Raw genomic sequence first — 22,535 nt, 5'->3', positions numbered from 1 at the left:
TATGATGCAAATTAGGCGATGACGCCATTTTGTGACTTTTAGGACAGCCAATAGCGACTTTCCTTACTGAGGCGTTGGCAACGCTGCTCTTACAGACAGAAGAGACTTTGATGAATTCACGTACGCAGCAGTCGGTGCGTGCGGGAGAGTTAAAACGATTGAGTATCAATCTTTTAAAAATATTGAGTATCAATCTTTTTACACGAGTATTCCTCAAAATCAATGCCAGCGTTGGTATCGATGTTTGGATCTATCAGCACACCTCTACCTATCATCAACATCGGACATTACAGACCACAGGTTTCCTTATTCTCAATATCAACATCGCGCGTTTAGTGGAGTTGCGCCTATTGTCTCCTGTTTGGAGGTGTTGGACTACTGGTTGACCTGTAAGTACTTAGTAATACGTACCACTAACACCTTTTAACCAAATCTTAACCAGACTATTTTGTTCGTTCCGTTACCTCACGGTTGAATCTCGTGTCTTGACTAAGTTGGTGGAAAATTCAATGTGTTAAAGTGTTTTTATAATGGATGTTGTAGCGCTAACTAACCCAGCCAGATAACGTAGCTACTTATTTGATACTATACGAATATAATTATATTTGGTTATTTTGTTTAGTAACTCAGTGGTTCCTGTTACAAAGATAAAAGCTTATGTTGCGCTTTGGTCTCCTCCCTAGCGCAGCATGTTCGTTTTAACCTTTTATTACAACCAAGTTAAAATACAGAGATCTCTGGAGAGTACACAACAAATGCCTAAACTACTCTACTCTGTGGTATTCGTATGGTTTTGTGTGTAGGTCTGAAAACAGACTGTTTTCACCTCTTCTTTATAGTAGAAGGGGGAGTATCGCCCCCACCCTTTCTGATCTGTGATTGAATCTCCCAATGTCTGAAAACTTGTCTGCGTGTTTCTCAAAATAGATTACATGTCACTCACTCTGCCCCCCGTGAACTTGATCTGACCTTTCTACTGTTTTGCACTTGTACTCTGCCTTCGTCTCACCGATGCTGACGACCTGTTTTCAACTTAAAACATATTCCAGACATCCCAAGTCTTGTTTTTTTTTTTTTTTTTGGGGGGGGGGGTTACCTCCCTGAAATCAACTTTTGCAACTTGGGATGTCTGATATTATGTCTGATATTCTTTGAACTTGCACAGGTGTTAACACATTCTGTGGAACATCCTGTTAATCTCTCTTGCAGAGAGCGCAGAAATATGCTGCTTAACTCTTGTAATGCACCCTCCATATTTATGAATATACTTTTGTAGCTTAATGCACCTTATGCTGCATTCATATCTAACTTTAATATCAAGTTTACTGGTAAGCAAAATACATTGTTGCTAATGTTACTGCTAAGCAAAAATCCATATCTCAACATATGCTAGTTATATTGTACATTTTAACGTTTAGGTGAAATCTCACACACACATACATACATACATACACACACACATTCTCTCCTCCTGCGTGTTAGGTTGATTGATCACTCTAAATTGCCCGTAGGTGTGAGTGCGTGCGTGCGTGTGTGTTGGCCATGTGGTGGACTGGCGACCTGCCCATGGTGTACCCTGCCTTCGCCCGGAGATGCTGGGATTGGCTCCAGCCCCCCCCCCCCCCCCCCCCCCCCCCCATATATGGATGGGGAGATATATATATATATATATATATATGTGTGTGTGTGTATATATATATATGTGTGTGTGTGTGTGTGTGTGTGTGTGTGTGTGTGTGTATGTATATATATATATATATTAGTCATGTATATGTAGCCTGGTGGTTAGGGAACTGGTCTTGTGACCGGAGGGTCGTGGGTTCGATTCCCAGACCTGAGGCCATGACTGAGGTGCCCCTGAGCAAGGCCCTTAACCCTCAATGGTTAGGTCTGGATAAGGGCGTCTGCCAAATGCCATAAATGAAAATTATATATATTAGGGGTGGGCATAGATTAATTTTTTTAATCTAGATTAATCTCACTGAAATCTTGAAATTAATCTAGATTAAAATGGCTCATTCCGAATATGCGTGCTACCCAAGTAATGACTAAAAGTCAGTTTTTGAGATAGGGTTTCTTAATACAGAGGGTGCATTAGACCAGGGGCTCATCTCCTGTTTCCAAAATGCATCAATGACTGCTTGAGAAAGCTGTTCTACTTTGATACTTGAAGAAAAAAAACATGCTCAATAAAATGTAGGCTACTCGTGTTCAATGGTTTATTCAGTTAAACATGAATTTGTAAGCCTACATACTGTACATTAAAAGGGGTTGATAACATGTTTATTCAGTTAAACATGAATTTGTAAGCCTACATACTGTACATTAAAAGGGGTTGATAACATGTTTATTCAGTTAAACATGAATTTGTAAGCCTACATACTGTACATTAAAGGGGGTTGATAACATGTTTATTCAGCTAAACATGAGATTTGAAATGTAAGCCAACATTTAGTACATTTAACCTGTTTTCGGCGGCGGCGACTCTTCCCCTGGGCTGCATCAGTATATCTTCAAGCGTAGACTGAAGACTCACCTGTTTGTTGAGTTCTTACCAGAGCACTAACTCTGATAAGCTGATACCACTTGCCGTTGTTGTTAAATTGTATGTCTGTCTAAGGTTATTTGTGCTTCTTGACAAATGTCTAACTTGCAAAACACTAGGTAATGATACTGACTCCTGTAGTTTAGTAGTAGTTTGACTCAATGGTGTCTTGAATTCTGGCCTATCTGTACTATTTCCTAGGATGTATTGTGATCAGAAGCAAAGCACTTTGTAAGTCGCTCTGGATAAGAGAGTCTGCTAAATGCCGTAAATGTAAATGTAAATCAGTGCTTGACACAGCGTCAGCAGCATTAGCAAACTGGTGCTTTGCGTTTAAATGGTACTTCAGACTGGTAGAACTCCTACAATAAACTAATTCCGCGTTGCATAAGCTGCAAACAACTTTAGTCTTGTCAATGTCTCCATTAGGAAGATTCTTAAAAATGAATTTTCCATTAAGCAAACCTGGTGACTTCGTGGCTGCATCCATGTAAGCACACGTGCGATTTGTAATTCACAGGTTTGAAAACTCGTTCTCGCCCCTACTCTGCAATTTGGTTAGTAATACAGCCAAACTAAACTATCAAGGTGAAAGTCACAGGGTTGCCAACTTTTCAAGATCACTTGGAGTGAGATTTGAGATTTGAACCTGGAGGGGGTGGCGAGTGTAAATTGTTAACGAACTAGTAACTCGTTGAATCATAGATATGGATCAGAGGTAAATAAACTAGATTTTTTTTTCCGGCGTGAGAAATCGGATGTGTGGCGTGACAGCGTGTGAAGACAGTCAAATGCATGTGTCTCACGCTCAATGCGTGAGAGTTGGCAACACTGAAGTCATCATAGTTTGCTTACCTATTTTGACCCAGTTCCCAACCCAACTTTAAGAATAGATCAACGGCGATAATTTTTATATATTCCATGTTAATGTTGTCACCCTGAGTGCATGCAGAGGCGGTCTTTGCATAGAGGCGTGGCTAGGCAACTACCATGGGCCCCTCCCACTGCACATTGGTATTTATCAGTGACAGTCAATATGAGATCAAATATACATTTAACTAAAGCGTTATGTTGGTGTTTATAGGAAACTATGCTTTAGTGCAGGCATGTCCAAAGTTAGGACCGGAGGACAATATGCGGCCTGCCAGCAAAGTATAAAATGCCCTTGTACAAAAAAGCTATTTTATATTTCACCAGAAGATGGCAGCAGATCTCGCCTATACTGTAGCTCTCAAACACTTTTTACAGCTTTTACAGATACGCTGTAAAAATGACATGGCATTTAATAAGAAATGGCACGGAGATCTATGTTGAGGAACAGTTTGAATAAAGTAGATGTGTTAGATCTACATCACGTGCATGTTTTTTTTTTTTTACCTGTTTTTATGTGCATATTTTACTTTTTATGTCCATTTTAATAATTGTGAAGTGTGGAATTTTAAACTTATTTTATTTAATAATTTTCAGTCCAACAGAAATGTTGAAGTTGTCCCTAGCGTAAATTCCAGGCTTTTTCGTCACCCTTGGGGTCTGGCTGGGTGTGGTGGACCCATTGCATTTTTTGTTAAAATAATCAGATTTAGCCCAATTGTAAAATAAACAATACATATGTTAAATTAGTTTGCTCTCTTATTTATTTATTAGTTACTTTTTTATTAAAATGTAACACAATAAGGAAATGAATCATAAATCATGCTGGCTGACAGGCTGGTCCTATGGCTAGCTGCTCACGAGCTGGTGCTAACGGAGCTGGCTGCTGCTCATCCTCCTTTTCATTATCACTATCAGACTCTGATATTTCAGAAATGTGATCCTGAAATTTCTTCTTCTGAATCACCATCAACATCCTCTGTCTCTTCCAATATCAGCTGTAAGGCAGTCTGAACTGAGAATCGCTTTGCCATATTTTATAGCATTTTTAGCAATTATAGCATTATGTCCCCATGATTGGGTGAAACACACACACAGTGGGGGGGTGTACGGGGGGGTCAGTGGACCCTGGACCCTGTATGTAATACACATGTGAAGGGGGATGTACGGGGGGGGGGGGGGTGTCAGTGGACCCTGGACCCTGTATGTAATACACATGTAAAGGGGGGGGGGTCAGTGGACCCTGGACCCTAAATGTATTACAAATGTTAAGGGGGGTGTATGGGGGGGTCCAGTGGACCCTGGACCCTGTATGTAATACACATGTGAAGGGGGTGTACGGGGGGGGGGGGGGTCAGTGGACCCTGGACCCTGTATGTAATACACATGTGAAGGGGGGTGTACGGGAGGGGGGTGGTCAGTGGACCCTGGACCCTGTATGTAATACACATGTGAAGGGGGGTGTACGGGGGGGGTGGTCAGTGGACCCGGTACCCTGTATGTAATACAAATGTGAAGGGGGGTGTACGGGGGGGGTCAGTGGACCCTGTACCCTGTATGTAATACAAATGTGAAGGGGGGTGTACGGTGGGGTGGTCAGTGGATCCTGTATGTAATACACATGTGAAGGGGGGTGTACGGGGGGGTTGGTCAGTGGACCCCAGGGCCGGAGTGGCACTCTTTGTCAGCCCGGGAGTTTCATGCCCAAATCCGGCCCAAAATTATTTTCCCCTCCCATTCGGCCCAACAAGTCTCAAAGAGTAATGCTGAAGGTGGTCAAGGTCCTCCTTCATAACGATGACCAAAAGATGGAGACTTACGCAGTACTCGATGACGGGTCCGAAAGGAGTATCGTCCTTCCTCAGGTGGTGCAACAGCTCAACCTCGTCAGCCATCCAGAGACTCTACCATTGCAGACTGTGCACCAGAGCGTTAAGCAACTTAACGGAGCATCAGTCTCCTTGGAAGTGTCATCACCACTGCGACCATACGAGAAGCACCTGATATCCCACGCCTTCACTGCTGAAGGGTTGGCTCTTGCTGAACACACTTATCCAGTCGGTGTGCTGCAGCAGAAATACAAACATCTCAGGGACCTTCCCTTATGCCCGGTGAACCGCGTACAACCACTGCTCCTAATTGGGTCTGATATGCCCCACCTGATCACTCCGGTCCAACCAGTGCATGCAGGACCACCAGGCGGACCTGTCGCTATTTGCACTAAGCTGGGTTGGTCTCTTCAAGGGCCAGTCGATACTGTTCATCTCTCACCTGGGGTCCAACAATGCCTGCACATCACCACAGCCTCAGCTTCCAGCGAGCTTCTCAGGAACGTGGAACGCCTTTGGCAAATGGATACCTTGCCCTACAGTGAGAAAGTTGTCGCTCGTTCAAAGGAAGACCAACGCGCTCTTACTCTGCTCCAGACAGCCACCACTCGAGTGATAGTAGCTGATGTTCCACGCTATGCCACTTCCCTTCTTCGCCGTACGACAGACATGGTTCTCTGGGCTCCTGCCGAAGCAGTACTTCCCAGGCTTCGCAGCATAGAGTGGAAGCTGGCTAAGAACCCTACACAAGCCAAGTCATACTATGCTGAAATCCAGAAACGGGAGGCATCAGGATATGTAGTAAAGGTCTCACCAGAAAAAGCCAGTCAGTCACCAGAGTCGTGGTTTATACCACATCACATGGTCCATCACAATGGAAAGGACAGGGTCGTTTTCGACTGCTCCTTCCAATACCGGGGGCAGTCGCTGAATGAGCTCCTGTTGCCTGGACCAACCCTAGGGCCTTCACTACTAGGTGTCCTCCTGAGATTCCGTCAGTACTCGGTCGCTGTGAGCGGAGACATAAAGGCGATGTTCCATCAGATCCGTTTGCAGCCCATTGACACATCAGTGCTGAGGTTCATCTGGAGGCAACCTTGGGCCTCCAATGGAACTGCCTCACTGACTTGCTAGGCTTCAAGCACCGTCCAGTAGACCACCTTGAGCCTACCCTGAGGAACATCTACAGAGCCCTAGCAAGTCAGTATGATCCACTGGGTTTTATTAATCCTTTCCTCACTAGAGCTAAGGTGATCATCCAGGACATCTGGAGGCAAAACATTGGTTGGGATGATCTTATTGAACCTCAGTCTCTGAGAGAACAGTGGACAGATTGGGTGAAAGAGCTTCCCGATCTCATCCACCTCCAATTCCCACGGACCTATGCACGTGCCGACGAGCCAACTGCATCCAGGGAGCTTCACATCTTCGGCGATGCATCAGAGAAAGCATATGGTTCAGTGGCCTACCTACGCACCGTCGATGACCAAGGTTATGTCTACACCTCCTTTGTGCTAGCCAGATCAAGAGTGGCACCAAAGAAACGCATTAGTATGCCACGTCTGGAACTTAGCGCTGCACTCACTGGTGCCCAGCTTGCCAAGCTTATCCAGACAGAGCTGACCATACCCATTCATCAGACGTTCCTCTGGTCAGACTCCACTACGGTGCTCCAATGGCTGAGGTCAGAGTTGTTCCGTTACAAGGTCTTTGTTGGCACACGTATCTCAGAGATTCAAACTCTAACTGAGGTAGACAGCTGGAGGTATGTGGACTCGGCAAGGAATCCGGCAGATGACATAACTCAAGGTTTGAAGCTCTCAGACATGGCGCATCCACACCGATGGATTAATGGTCCAGATTTCCTCCGTCAACCTCCAGATCAGTGGCCGGCTATGACCGCAACAGCAGATAATGAACCTGATTCTGTCGTACCGACAAAGGTGGACTTTCGGAGTTCAACATCTGAGGCTCGGAGCCCAGCTCTACCTGATCCGGCACAGTTCCGCACATGGAAAGAGCTAGTCCAGACTACTGTCACATCCCTTCATGGGGCGGCAGCCTCCGGTGATTGCCAGACTGCAAATGCTGCAACCTACATCCTGGCTGAGAAGTTAATCCTGGCCCAGGCCCAGCAGGACTCTTTCCCTGGGGAGTTAAAGGCGCTCAAGGCCAGTCGACCTGTTTCAGCTGACAGTCGTCTAATCACACTCTCACCCGAATATGATGAAGCCACAGGATTACTTCGCGTTGGGGGTAGGCTGCGGCGTGCGGAGGATCTGGAAGAAGATGCTATCCATCCGATTATTCTGTACCCAGCACACCAGATCACTAAACTGCTGATCCAGGACTACGATGACATGCTTCTCCATCCGGGACCCGAACGGGTGTTGGCCGAGATGCGACGGCTGTACTGGGTCCTGCGTGCACGGGAAGCGATACGGAAGCATCAGCGCAGCTGTAGGGGGTGTCAGCTCTGGTGCGCCAAGCCAGATGTTCCCAAGATGGCGGATCTTCCACTCTGCAGGTTACGCATCTACAAACCGCCATTTTACTCCACGGGAGTGGACTGTTTCGGCCCATTCATTGTGAAGATCGGCCGCAGGACTGAGAAGCGATGGGGGATTGTATACAAATGCTTAACTACTAGGTGCGTCCACCTCGACCTTCTAGAAAGTCTTGATACGGACGCCTTCCTGCTGTCCATGCGCAGATTTATAGCCAGGCGCGGCACTCCGTTTGAATTCCTATGTGATAACGGTACCAACTTCGTTGGGGGAGAACGGGAATTATGGGAGGCCTTTGATGCCATGGCTCCTGAGCTGCGAGATCAGTTAGCGAAACAGAAGATCTCCTTCCAGTTCAACCCACCAAGTGCCCCGCATTTCGGTGGGGCTTGGGAGCGAGAAGTTTGGTCTGTCAAAACTGCGCTCAGAGTCATCCTCCGAGATCAATCAGTACCGGAGTCGGTCCTGTACACTGTTCTCGTTGAAGTGGAAGGAATTCTAAATGCTAAACCACTCGGTTATGTCTCAGCTGACGCTGCTGATCCTGACCCAGTTACACCGCATGTGCTACTTATGGGACGTCGTGATTCCTCATTGCCACAGGCCCTGTATGACTCAAGCAGAATTCTGGGGACACAATGATGGAAGCATAGTCAGGTGCTAGCAGACAAATTCTGTTCAACCTTCATCCGGCGGTACCTGCCAAGCCTACAGGGACGATCTAAGTGGCAGACCAATGGAGGCCAGCTGGCCGTGGACCAGGTCGTTCTAATAGTTGATCCACAGCTCCCACGAGCTCTCTGGCCAGTAGGCAAGGTGGTCAAAATCCATCCTGGGGCAGAAGGGAACATCAGAACAGCCACTATCCGAGTTAAGGAGAAGACCTACGTCCGTCCTGTCGCCCGGCTCATCCAACTGCCCAGATTCAGTGACTCTGAGGATGGTACTAACTGATGGGCTTTCTTTGGGACTTCAAATGTCCTGTTAGAAAGCGCAACGGGTAAAAAACCATCTCCTAGGCAACGGTGGTAATGCAGTCCGAACGGGTCGGGAAAACTGCTGTTACACACTGACAAGCGGCAGAGCAACTAGTGAGTGAACCAAAGCTGCCTGGACTTTCCGTGGGTTTTTTCCATATTTCCTGTGTGCGTTCTTGAGGGAATGTGATTTCTACCTTCTGATGATTGTTGCGGTTTGTGTTGAACTGAATTATATTCGCAGGTCGAGTTGACTCGCGTTAGTTTAGTAGCATTGCAGCTAACCTGAAACAGTGAACTATTGTTGTTATGTATATCTTTTAATGTTATGCTGTTAAGTAATTTCTCCATCACTCATATTATTTCTCTGTTACTGTATTGTACTTAAGTGGTGTTTTGTATTTAGAAAAGGAATCTTACTGGCAAACTTCTGCCCATATTTATTTATTAATGTTTAAGCGTAATTGCTGGATAAGATTCTGATTATAACTTCTAATACATTGTACTGTTTCTGTATATTTTCAGACCACACACACACGTCACACGTTACCACACACATACACACACCCACGCACTTCCACACACTTTACAATTGATGTCAAGAGCATCATCTATTAAAAGAAAAAAAGGAGATCTCTCTGTCTCAGCGTGTTGATTCTTTAACTGGAATCAGAGTCCATGATTCACCGCCTCAGCCAGCAATCCTTCCCTTTGAGTTTTTGCCCCGCATCTCAAACACTGATTTTAAAAAATGGGTCCCACAGACCCATAGACCATATAAGGGTGAGACATTTGAGATCTTCTGAAGAGGTGAGTTATATTTTAAACATGCGACTGATAAATTTCTCAGTATAATCCAGATAAATAAGCAACAGTTTAAAGCACACACACAGCCTACAGGTAGCCTGTAGGCCCAGTTGTACCTTTTGGATTTGGATACATAATGCAGCCTTGTTTGTTTTTTGGGTCTTTGAACAGGCTTCCAATCTCATTACACACACAGGCTGGGTTATACATCCTTTAACACAGTATTAACACAGTATCTCCCAATCTCATTATACACACAGAGGCTGGGTTATACATCCTTTAACACAGTATTAACACAGTATCTCCCAATCTCATTATACACATACCGGCTGGGTTATAGACCCTTCTGAACAGGACAGTAACTCTGCTATGGAGTTATAATGCTGCCAAAACATTGTAAACAAACAGAACATATTCCGCAAATATACTATTTGCCAGCAAACATAACGTGATTTTCAAATGAAAAACGCAACTTACAAATTCAAAACGCTTTAGTTGCATACAAACACAATGTGATTATCAAATGAAAACCATGACTTAAAAATACAAAATGCGATAGTTTTAAATTCATATGTGACTTTCAAGCAAATGCACAGCAACTTTCTAATACATCACACTACACATACAAATACGTACGTACAAAAAATGTCCTTTGTGGATCATGTGACTTTTTGCACACTTTTTAGGAGCGCTTTCTAAAGAGGCCAACATCATTTTTACCGATGGAACAAACTCCCGCTTTCTTTAATTGGCCGTATTGCATCTGTTAAAATGAACATTCTCCCCAGAGTCAACTATCTTTTTGCTATGACACCTGTTAATCCACCCTTGGGCTGGTTTTCCTCTTTGAATACAGCAGTAAACTCATTCTACTGGAAAGGTAAAAAACCCCGTATCAAATTAACCACCCTTCAAAAACCAAAACAATATGGTGGGCTAGATGCTCCAAACTTTTACCATGTTTTCTCACACCAGTTACAGTTTATTCGTCAATGGACCAATAACTCAAATCCTACTTGGCTTGACATAGAACAAACCATTTGCAAAGATCTTATATTTTTTATAGACAAATCAATCAGAACCCATGAATGCTTCCAATACAACACAATAAACACTACTCTCTGCCTGGTGGAAAGCAAATGCAATCCTCAACTTTCAACTCACTCCGTGTAAATCCACCCCTATCTGGCATAACCCTATGTTTACTATTAACAATAAACCCATCATCTTTGCAACATGGAAAAAGAGAGGAATAACCAGCCTAGGGGACCTCTTTAGTGATGGCTCTCTCAAGACCTTCGACCTTCTGAAACAGACATATAACCTACCACCAAACAAAAAACCACCGGAGACTGGCGGTGACGTCACTCCCTGGATAGGTACTTTCCCTTTGCTCGTGGGGTTCCCACTTTGCCCAGCCCAGCCAGAGATCTCATCCCCCGGGTAGCGTCCTCGAAGATCAGTCACCGCCTTTCCGGGGTGCCTCTCGCTGACCCTTGTTCGTGACTCCAAACATAGACAAATGTTTTCATTTTAGTCAAGTAATGAAGCCTAGCACTGTCTCCTGATGGTCTTTACCATGAATGTCTTTAGAACATGGGTTAAAGTTCTCCGTCACAACAAGGGATTTCCATCATTTGAATTTTTTGAGGGAAAAATCTGTCAAATCATAATAATAAACCACACACCCGCGTTTGCTATCTGTTTTGAGGCTGAAATATGATCCTCTCACTGGCGGTCATCAGCGCTGGATGGATGACTGCGGTGTCATTTGATTGACTTGCGGGTCATCCCACCTTCTGTTCTGACATTATGTAGAAAAGTTACCTCCCTCCTGCCTTAAGTCCAGTTCACAGACTTTTCTTCATTAGCTTCAATACAGTTGGAGAGAATTTTTTTCCCCATTTAAAATGTCTTAACTTTTTTATTCATAACCAATTTTGTGTTCTGTGTGTATTTAAAGGCTCTATCCAATGGTGTGATTTAAATTGCCATTTTTGGAATTTAAATATTTTTGTAACATACCTTCTTAAAGCAGGTAATCTAATTGCTTATGTTTTTGCGATAGTTAATCTGATAAAAACAAGAGAGCTTCATACCTTTTTAAAACTCACCAGGATTCACTAAATTTGACTTGATCTTTAAATAATTTTCTGGAGGAGGACCCCCAGATAACTCTATTATATAAACATTTATGTACATTTATTGCTCAGGTGTTGCATTTTGTTGCTTCAAAGGTTCTCTCTTCTCTCCTTACACAGGCTGTTTAGATTAATATACTTTGTAGATGTGTTTATTGTATAGAATTAGGCAAAAGAGGCTGTGTTCCAACTACACCACATTTTCACTAATTGCTGCTTGTCTTTTGCCAGGAAAAATTTTCAGTCAATTGAAAATGTCTTGCTTTAACCCATGTTTTAAAATGAATGTCTTTAGCATTATGCAGAGCCCAAACAATTCTTTGTCATGATTTTCATCTTCATCTCACAATTAATTTGCTATTTTTTTTCCTCTAGGAATGAATGCTGTCCACTTTCCTAAACACGTAAACTTTACCTACATAAACACATTTATCTGTGAGGAGTCTGTCAGACTGCTGGAATCAGTGAACATGGAAAAGGAGAAAAGCTACAACTGCTCAGAGTGTGGAAAGAGTTTTACTAAACACAGTAATCTCCAGCAACACCAGCGCATTCACACAGGGGAGAAGCCATATCACTGCTCAGAGTGTGGGAAGAGTTTTACTCAACAGAGTAGTCTCAACGGACACCAGCGCATTCACACAGGTGAGAAGCCATATCATTGCTCAGAGTGTGGGAACAGTTTTAATACACAGACTAGTCTAAAAAAACACCAGCGCATTCACACAGGAGAGAAGCCATATCACTGCTCAGAGTGTGGGAAGAGTTTTACTCAACAGAGTAGTCTCAAAAAACACCAGCGCATTCACACAGGAGTGAAGCCATATCACTGCTCAGAGTGTGGGAAGAGTTTTAGTCAACAGAGTAGTCTCAACGAACACCAGCGCATTCACACAGGAGAGAAGCCATATCACTGCTCAGAGTGTGGGAAGAGTTACCCTACACCGACTAGTCTAAAAAAACACCATCGCATTCACACAGGAGAGAAGCCATATCACTGCTCAGAGTGTTGGAAGAGTTTTACTCAACAGAGTAATCTTGAATGTCACCAGCGCATTCACACAGGAGAGAAGCCATATTACTGCTCAGAGTGTGGGAAGAGTTTTAATCAACAGAGTAATCTCAAAAAACACCATCACATTCACTCAGGAGAGAAGCCATATCACTGCTCGGAGTGTGGGAAGAGTTATCCTACACAGACTAGTCTCAAAAAACACCATCGCATTCACACAGGAGAGAAGCCATATCACTGCTCAGAGTGCTGGAAGAGTTTTACTCAACAGAGTAGTCTTCAACGGCACTTGCGCATTCACACAGGAAAGAAGCCATATCACTGCTCAGTGTGTGGGAAGAGTTTTACTGAACAGAATAGTCTCAAAAAACACCAGCGCATTCACACAGGAGAGAAGCCATATTACTGCTCAGAGTGTGGGAAGAGTTTTACTGAACAGAATAGTCTCAAAACACACCAGCGCATTCACACAGGAGAGAAGCCATATCACTGCTCAGTGTGTGGGAAGAGTTTTAATGAACATAATAGTCTCAAAAAACACCAGCGCATTCACACAGGAGAGAAGCCATATTACTGCTCAGAGTGTGGGAAGAGTTTTACTGAACAGAATAGTCTCAAAACACACCAGCGCATTCACACAGGAGAGAAGCCATATCACTGCTCAGAGTGTGGGAAGAGTTTTACTCATCGGAGTAGTCTCAAAAAACACCAGCGGATTCACACAGGAGTGAAGCCATATCACTGCTCAGAGTGTGGGATGAGTTTTACTACTCCGAGTCATCTTCAACATCACCAGCGCATTCACACAGGAGAGAAGCTATATCACTGCTCAGAGTGTGGGAAGAGTTTTACTAGACAGAGTAGTCTTCAACGGCACCAGCGCATTCACACAGGAGAGAAGCCATATCACTGCTCAGAGTGTGGGAAGAGTTTTACTCAACAGAGTAGTCTTCAAAGGCATCAGCGCATTCACACAGGAAAGAAACTGGTCAAATGTTGGAGTACAGATCAGCACACCAGGACGATGTACTTCACACCGTCTGTCCAGATTACCATTAACCACAACAAATGGGGCAACGGAGGAACCTGGCATGATTACATCTGTCTTTAAAGAGTCGTTGTGTTCCATTTCTCTTCCAGCGTTCACTTCTGCAAGTGAAATATGTTCAGAACTATCTCTACTGCATAACCAAATCCAAAAAGGCTGGCCCAAATGCAAACAAAGTCTGCCAGAGAACCTTGCTCCATACTTTCAAGTACGACACAAATTGTCAGTCCATGGTTCACTGATAATGAGGGGGCCAGACCGAGTTGTTGTCCCTGTTTCACTACATACTAGAGTCCGCACCAAACAAAGGCTGCGTGAACTGTTCTGAAGCTGACTGTCTGTCCAGATTACCATTAACCACTACAAATGGGGCAACGGAGGAAACTGGCATGATTGCAACTGTCTTTGTTCTGCCCTTAGTTTACTAGAGGATGGAGCCTACCGTGAGGACTTTTAATTTGACACATTGTCTTTCCTTTGCAAGGCGGGAAGAGATGCAGTTTGGGAAAAAATATTGCCAATAATGCAGATTTTCAACGTTCCTGTTGTTGGTCATAGCCAATCTTCCAGTGTCTTGTTTATGCCACCGAATGCATCGTCTATGTAGTTAATTCTGCACAGATTTTTGATTAATTCTTCATGAGAGTTTGTAGTGTTATTTATGTAAGTTAATACCTTTATGATCAAACGCGTTTTCCCTCACAGACTACTACAGTAAATGGCCTGAGGTTGTTTTTGCCTCTGCTGTCACTACGGACGTCATCACCCACTTTTTAGCAACTGTGTTCAGTAGGGAAGGTAATCCAATGTATCTCGTCTCAATGGTTGTCAGTTTACTTTGCATGCATTAAGTAAATTTCTGAAGGAGAGAGAGATACAACACGTGAGGTCCAGTGTATACTATCCTCAAGGCAATGGTGCTGGGGAGAGATTCAACAGAGTACTTAAGGAGTGCTTACAGACGTGAGAGAGAAGTCACAGTTCATGGAAAGAAGCGGTAACGGAGTTCTTGCACAACTACCAAGCCACCCCATTCAAACTACTGAGGAACAGAAAGATGCGCCCCAAAATTAAACATACTCCCAAAACCCATGCCCAAATCAAAAAGAGGGTGATACAAAAGCTAAAACATCATCATTCAAAGTGGGAGACACTGTTTGTGTCCGCAGACTGGAACACGTTCACAATGGATCTTCAATATTCACAGAACCAAGAACTGTCGTGAAGAAAGTGGGACAAAATACATTCTCACTAAGCGACAGACGCAAGTGGAATGCTTCAAAACTTGCACACTTTCCAACACAAGTCTTACTTGGTTCCGAACAAACTAAGGACACCATGTTTGATAGTTACGCTCACTGAAAACACTAATGAATCTGCTGACACACTTAGAAGGAGTCAGAGGTCTAGAAATGCTCTAAGATGGTTAAACAGTTATGTGAGATAAACAAACATTAATGTAAACCATTACTGTTTGGTTGTTAAGTGTTCATAAGAGCAGTAAAGAAGTAGTACTGTTCTGCAGAGGTACAGTACAAAATGTTTGATTGAATTACAAGGTTAACAACTGGGATGATACATTTGACTGCCAAACTGCTTATTATAAGATTGTCATTCATTTAATTTACAGATGCTGCCTTGGATAATGCAAACTAATGTTTTATGTTGCTTTTGATTCTTTAAATGCTAGTTGTATATTATACAGTTTTATTACAGTAGCTTTTAATGTACGATTTATTTGATTTTATGCTGTTGATAAATTGTAATGATTTGTACATGTACATTCTTTTTGATTTGGTGGAATAAGTGTCCATAGCTTGTTTTGTTTAAAGACTAGCATCATAGTGTAACGGTTGGGTGTAGGAAGCAGGCACCACAACAGATACGGTGAACATATAACGTTTATTTAGACACGGACGTAGAAGCTCCGGGCAGAGCGCGAGCAGCACACACACACGCTCACGCTGACACGTAGCTTTAGACAAAGACGAGCACAAGACACTGCGCGAACCAGATGTGTGGACTCGAGTCACATGACTTGGACTCGAGTCCAACTCGAGTCACTATACTGATGACTTGTGACTTGACTCGACAACATCACTGAAGACTTGCGACTTGACTTAGACTTTACCTTTACTGACTTGGACTTGGAATCGGACTTGAGCTTTAAGACTTGAAAAGACTTGAAATCCTTATTTTAACATAATAAATAAGTAATATAGAATCACATAACTGGATCATTTTGTATTAAATGGTGCCATAAAATTTGAACTGCTCAGCTCAGTTTATCCGTAACCAATCGGGCGGGGGGGTTGCAGCAGCAGCGTTGAATTTGTGCGGAGAGGACAAGCAACATGCTCCCAAAAGTCATCCTGTTCAATTATAAAGATTATGGTGTTGTGAATAAATCAAAATCAAAAATCAAATCAAATATATTTGTATAGCGAATTTCACAACACATGTTCACAAAGCGCTTTACAGGATTTACAAGGTTAACAATACTATGGGTCCAAATCCCTAATGAGCAAGCCAAAGGCGACAGTGGCAAGGAAAAAACTCCCTAGATGGTGGGGAATAGGAAGAAACCTTGGGAGGACCAAGACTTAACACAAATTACACAAAACACAAATTATACAGACGAATATACAAGTTACAAACAAATCACACAATCAGGCTAAGTATAAGGTAACTAGAATGAAAGTTCTGGGTGATGATATTGTCAATGTTAATGTCTTGTTATGAACGCCAGGTTTTCATTCCGTGTCGGAGCGATGATACTGGTATTGTAGGCTCCAACTGCAGTGTTACTCCCCAAGTGAACCTCGGAGAAGAAAGATATGTGATGTGGTAAATATGTAACAGATTATTCAAAGGCTAAACTAAACAGATATGTCTTTAGTCGAGTTTTAAACATTGAGACTGTGTCTGAGTCCTGAATAAAGGCAGTAAGATTATTCCACAGTTGTGGAGCTTTAAAAGAAAAGGCTCTTCCACCTGCTGTGATCTTTTTGATCCTAGGAACAGTTAATAACCCTGCGTCCTCTGAACAAAGTGAACATGCTGGGTTGTAATGATCAATAAGATCATTAAGATAAGATACTCTGGAGCTAAGCCATGCAGTGTTTTATATGTTAAAAGTATTTTATAGTCAATACGGAATCTAACTGGCAGCCAATGTAATGACGATAGTACAGGACTAATGTGATCAAATTTTTTAGTTTTTGTTAAAACTTGCGCTGCTGCGTTCTGAACTAGCTGGATAATAAAAGAACTGTGACCTGCAAAACGTGGAGTCAGGATAAGAGATGGAGATGCAACCACTTCAAACTTTGTGCAGCCTCAAATGTCGAACAAACAAAAGCATATCTCTACTATGTATATTTCACATAATGCTATAACGGTTAGCTAGCTAGCTGGGATGTGATAACTCAAAAGTTGGAAATTTACTTTTACAGGGGTCCACATGAGCATCTTGACTTGTGTTCGCACCAATGATAATTCGAAAGCGGGGACTGGGGGAGGATGGGGGACGGACGGATGGACGAAAGTCACTGAGGGAGGCGGGGGTATTGGGGGGTGGATGAGAACTCTCACTGTGGCGAACGGAGGAGGGGGGGGTGGGTAGGTGACGACGACAATTGCGATGATATCTCACTCAAGCGCCTAACGTTAGTCGTAGTCAGAATTTAAATAATTTAAGCCTTCTCAGTAGTTTTGGGTCCGCAATGGAGAGAGATAAGAATAGAAGGACTATGTTACTGTTTAAAAAAAAGACCATTTAAAAAAGACCATTTTCAAATTATTTAATTACCTATTTGCACTACTTGTTTCTATTAAGTAAAATAGCACTGTTTGAACTGCTTGTATGTTGTAAGTTCTGTTATAATAAATGCAAACTTTAAAAATGTTTATGATTAATGTCAGTTTAATATACTACTAATCAGTGGGGAACCGTCAGGGCCCTCTACGCCCTCTCTGAGGGCCTAAAATATTCTTAAAACATTATATATATAATTATCCAATTTTATTTTATCTACTTACAGTTTTACAATCGACATCTAAACAATTACAAAAATATAAGCAAATAAAATATTCAACCGTGTCTATTCAATCTGTGTTGGAAGGTGAGGGGTTAAGTGGAAGCCTGTGAGCCTGTGTCTCTCCCTATCAGGACTGTGATGCCCGCTGTTCGTTTACAGAGGGCCAGGCAGTTATAATTCAGCGCAATACCAGTTTCAAATGACAGTAAAATTGACCAATCATATCTTCGCTCTTAGTGGGCGGGCTTAACTGTATGATAATTTCCGCCCGCTGTGGCGACGCTAGCTGTCGTTAGCCTACCGCCGCTAGCTGGTTTCGATTTAACACAGTTTCGATTCGGCCCTTTGACGTCCTCATTTACATATTCCGCCTGCAAGAACCACGGGGCTGTGAAACCTTATTTTGTTTGGAAACTTATTTTGCTTAACAAGTTATCTAGTACAAATGTTATTTGAATGCGTTTCTAAAGCTATACTGTCGTCTCGGTTTTTCCTTTATTCTTTAGTGCAGTTTATTAGGAGAGGAAAAAAAAAATTCGGGGGGGGGGGGGGGGGGAGAAAGAGAGTGTGTAGCGGGCTCAGGTTTAATGGTCACGGTTCGCTACTGCTACTAATCAACTGCATGAATTGTGTTAAATATTGAAATTACATTACATCTGTTGACTTGACTAGGACTTGAAGTTTAAGACTTGGGACTTGACTCGAGACTTGATTGTATTGACTTGGGACTTGACTCGAGACTTGATTGTGAAGACTTGAGACTTACTTGTTACTTGCAAATTAGTGACTTGTTCCCATGTCTGGCGCGAACGCACATTAAATAGGTGATTTACACGTACCCTCGTGATCTCGAGACAAGGCACAGGTGCGACCACGAACACGCTCACAAACAACTCACACCCACAGAAGTACAAACATGGACATAGCGACAGGCAGACAACGTAACGGCACGCCTACAGGGAAGGGTCCGGAGCTGTGACCGTGACAGAACCCTCCACCAGGAGCTTGCTACTCCCGGAGCATCCCGCGCAGCTGGAAAGCCCCGAACCAACACCAACGGGCAGGTCCGGAGCCGCCGGGATCACGAACCGCCGAGAGCCGTCACCCCGATGGTGGGAACTGCCGCAAATAGCTCTAGCACACCCTCCCTGCACTGTAAACCTGGATTTGGTTTTAATAAATTATTTTAGTAATCATTAATTATTATTTCATGTTTTGTAAAAATATTTTGCCATTACTAAATAAAACTAGTTGTAATCATTAATGAGCTGAAATAGGCATTGCAATGATCATGTTAAGTAAAGATAACTGAATATGTTAAGTTTATGATTGTTAGGGGTGGGGCCTGTTTGAATCTGACCACTGCACAGTGCACGTGAAGAGTTGTTCATCTGGTTGTGCAGAAGAAGTTTGAAGAACGGTTATCACCCCGCTGCACCTCAAATGTATGAGTTTTGAAATCAGTGTTTCTTCAAATGAGTATATGCAAAGTTGTCAGCTTTCAGTGCATGTAACTTATTTATTTAACGCTAATATATTCTTATCGGTTCATATAGCGCTAGAACATGTGTCTGGCATTCCTGTCCGATCATAGTTTAACCATAACAGCGTTGAAATATGTGTTCTGATGGTTCGGAGTTAATTTTAGCTAGTCTGCTTCCTTGTTAACGCTACGTTTTTAAGTCTAATGCTAGCTCAGTTGGATATTGTAATATTGTTAACGTGGCTACTGATTCAAATGGTTATTGTTTGCTATAGTTTCTACCTGCAATGTATTCTCAAAGGAAAGGAACACATCTTTAGTTTTTGGACATTAAAACAGGCCGGGCACCACGAGCCTTACCCCAAATTGAACCGCGTTGTCGAGATCTTTGTCATTAGCAGAGGCTGATAAAGGTTTTTTGCCGTGGAGTTCACAAAATAGAACTGCAACTATTGATCTACGTTCTCTCTGGTTTTATACAGATTCTTGTGCAGATGCAATGGAAGTGTAAGTATTGTGATTTTATATGTGAAAAAGGGGTTACCTATTAAAACATTACCGGTTAAAACATGGGAGCTACAGTAGAACTGTGAATTTCCTTGCTTACACCAAGAATGTCTGTGCACATTTAATTCCATTAATGCACTTAAGGTCCACTTATCTAAGATTCACCAGAAAACCCAGGATGCACAACTGTGTAAAACTGCCAAGATAACTCATTTTTCAGTTATGTGATTTTTCTGCACCCTGTTCAGAAGCAGTTTTTTTTACTCACCTGCACAGTACACATTTAAAAGTCAATCACAGAGTCCATATAAAGAATGTAACTTCCATACTAATGTTTATTCCACATTCTTGTCCACACCTATCCATATCCTATCTATCCACTTAACTATCCTGAGGGATTTGGGCAGTCAAGCCTTGAGGATGCCCGATTGAGGAAATGCAGAAGAGAACACCAGATAAACAATTTATAATACAGAAGATGGATGTGACATTTGCATTCAGAAGAAAAGAGGTGGTGGAGTCTGAACCTCCCATAAGCAAGATGGTGGAATGCTGGCCTGCTCTTTTCATGGAAGTTCAGGTATGTATAAACAATATATGTCTAGCCTTTCAAAAATAATTTCATGTGATCTCTGGATATCCTAATCATCTTTTCTAAAGCCACAGTATTAAGTGAATTGTATTTTTCAGGTGTACATGGAGTTCAGCAGGATTGTGGGAAAGAACCTCAAGCAGGAGGTGAATCCATTGATCGACACAGTCTTCGTCTCACTGAGATATTTTAATGTAAGTGAGGAAAAATTGGGCAAATTGGGTTTTGTCACAGCTATCAAAGCAGACCAAGGTTTGTCTTGCATTGCAATTTGTGCAGTGTGTGTTTGTGCGTGTTTGTGCATGTGTGTGTGTGTGTGTTTGTATTTGTTTGTTTGTGTGTGTTTGTGTGTATGCGTGTATGTATGTATGTATCAATCATAATATTCTGAATTATTGCTTGGTTGGTTCATCTTTCTTATTTACCAAAATTTTTTTCATTCTACCTGTCTAATTGTGTTGTCATTTTACTCACCAATAGACCAAACAGCCAACTGACATTCGGACACTGGTGCTCAGAGGGCTTCCTATTATCCTTGGGGACAGTCCTGCAGATTTCTACAAAGAGTGCCCTGTAAATAACCTCTTACCTTCTCAGAGAGTATCAAATAACAATGTAATCTTGATCTTTCTATCACAGTCAAATCATAGTTCCTATCTTTGACAAACCATGATTAAACATCATCCATGTCTCCCAGCTCATTGACCTTGTAAGCTCAAGGAAAACGTATCGTCTTTTTCCAATCTCTTGAAAAAATAATTTTGGTTTATCTGCTTCCTTAATCTAATTCAGCACCTTCCCTCTCATGACTCTCATGTGTCGACTATATTGCTTTATATTATGGATAGTAAACCAATGAAAAATGTAATAATTGTGCTTTTATGTTGTTAGGATTCTGATGACTCATTCCGCCACCTTGACATTGCTTTGTTGATCCCAGCCTCCCACCTCAGTCCATCCTCACTAACGATGATCATTGAGGGAGAAGTTGTGATGGACAACATTGAAGACCTGCCAAAAGCAATGTGCATTTTGTTTGGACTTACATATGCACTGCATCTTAACTATCCCAAATCAATGAGGAACACGTTCCAGTTCATACAACAGGTACTTTTCTCACTAGGCCATAGTGAACTAAAACCCAGATTACAGACTCTGAAAAACCAGCTTTCACTGTGAAGAATTGCTATCCCAAGTCTAATGTGAGAAGGCAACGCTGTTTGTTTTTGCCATTGCTTTGTTTTCCACATCAACATTGTGTCTCTGTTCGTTGTATTTATATGACCCATCTAGCACCTTCAAACCTTGAAAATACAACCCAATGTTTAAACCGGAAAATTAATGTTGTTGTGCAATAGTTTTCCAATAAAACATTGGGACATTGAAAAGTATTGTTTAATTTATTTACAATTTCATTGAAACGATATAAAAGCTAAATTACAAACGTTATGGTATTCAAAATTATTTAGTAATTATTGTTATATATTTTTATATTGTTAAAATTGTATGTGAACTAGAGTAAAGATTTGTCCATTGCATCCACTTAAGATTCTATGCTAATACAACTTAACTTCTTTAGTTTATCTTTGTGCAAAATCTTAAGTAATTTAAGGCAACAGGTTTCCACGCAATTTTCTAGTAAAGTCAACTTTAGTTATAAAGTAAAGACCACTAATGAAAACTTGATTTGTCAATTGCATCCACTTAACAGTCTATGCTAATACAACTTAACTTCTTTAGTTATAATTGTATGTGAACTAGAGTAAAGACCACTAATGAAAACTTGATTTGTCCATTGCATCCACTTAAGAGTCTATGCTAATACAACTTAACTTCTTTAGTTTATCTTTGTGCAAAAACTAAAGTAATTTAAGGCAACGGGTTTCCATGCAATTTTCTAGTAAAGTCAACTAATCACGGTTAAGAGTGGGAAGACGGGAGAGAACATTAAACAACGGCACAAGCACAAACACGCACATCGGAACATTGAACACAAAGGGCACAAAAGGGAACAGGGGGTTTGGGAGAAACATGGGGGCTGACACACAAACAGGGACAGGCAGCCATGACATTGGTTGGGCTGCCTGCCAGAGCGCTAGCGGTGGCGCTATCCCTCCAGGGAAGACAGGCGGAATGGACGGAGCAGGCGGTACAGGCGGCGGAGTCCCTTCAGCCCT

At 42.4% G+C, this 22,535-nt stretch overlaps 1 protein-coding gene across 8 annotated transcripts; it reads left to right on the top strand.

The window, feature by feature from the left end:
- Nucleotides 1-81: 81 nt before the first annotated feature.
- LOC143510108 (uncharacterized) lies at nt 82-21,780 on the top strand. 8 transcript variants are annotated; one of them, XR_013129907.1, is made up of 7 exons: nt 87-389; nt 12,052-12,321; nt 19,742-19,766; nt 20,162-20,346; nt 20,457-20,552; nt 20,839-20,931; nt 21,250-21,780. XR_013129907.1 is itself a non-coding variant. In XM_076999134.1 (2 exons), exon 2 carries the CDS (start codon nt 12,054-12,056, stop codon nt 13,797-13,799), a length of 1,746 nt encoding a protein of 581 aa, XP_076855249.1. In that variant the 5' UTR covers nt 82-389; nt 12,052-12,053; the 3' UTR covers nt 13,800-17,299. The 8 variants fall into 8 exon arrangements, 1 of the variants encoding a protein (XP_076855249.1); XR_013129902.1 differs by having other exon boundaries at nt 19,742-20,346; nt 21,250-21,779; XR_013129904.1 differs by lacking the exons at nt 87-389; nt 12,052-12,321 and adding exons at nt 18,335-18,888; nt 19,113-19,221 and having other exon boundaries at nt 19,742-20,346; nt 21,250-21,778.
- Nucleotides 21,781-22,535: the final 755 nt, after the last annotated feature.

This window comes from Brachyhypopomus gauderio, chromosome 3 (genome assembly GCF_052324685.1).
Source record: "Brachyhypopomus gauderio isolate BG-103 chromosome 3, BGAUD_0.2, whole genome shotgun sequence".
NCBI lineage: Eukaryota > Metazoa > Chordata > Actinopteri > Gymnotiformes > Hypopomidae > Brachyhypopomus > Brachyhypopomus gauderio.
Note: the sequence above shows the minus strand (reverse complement) of the source record. Positions and strands in the feature narration are given on the sequence as shown.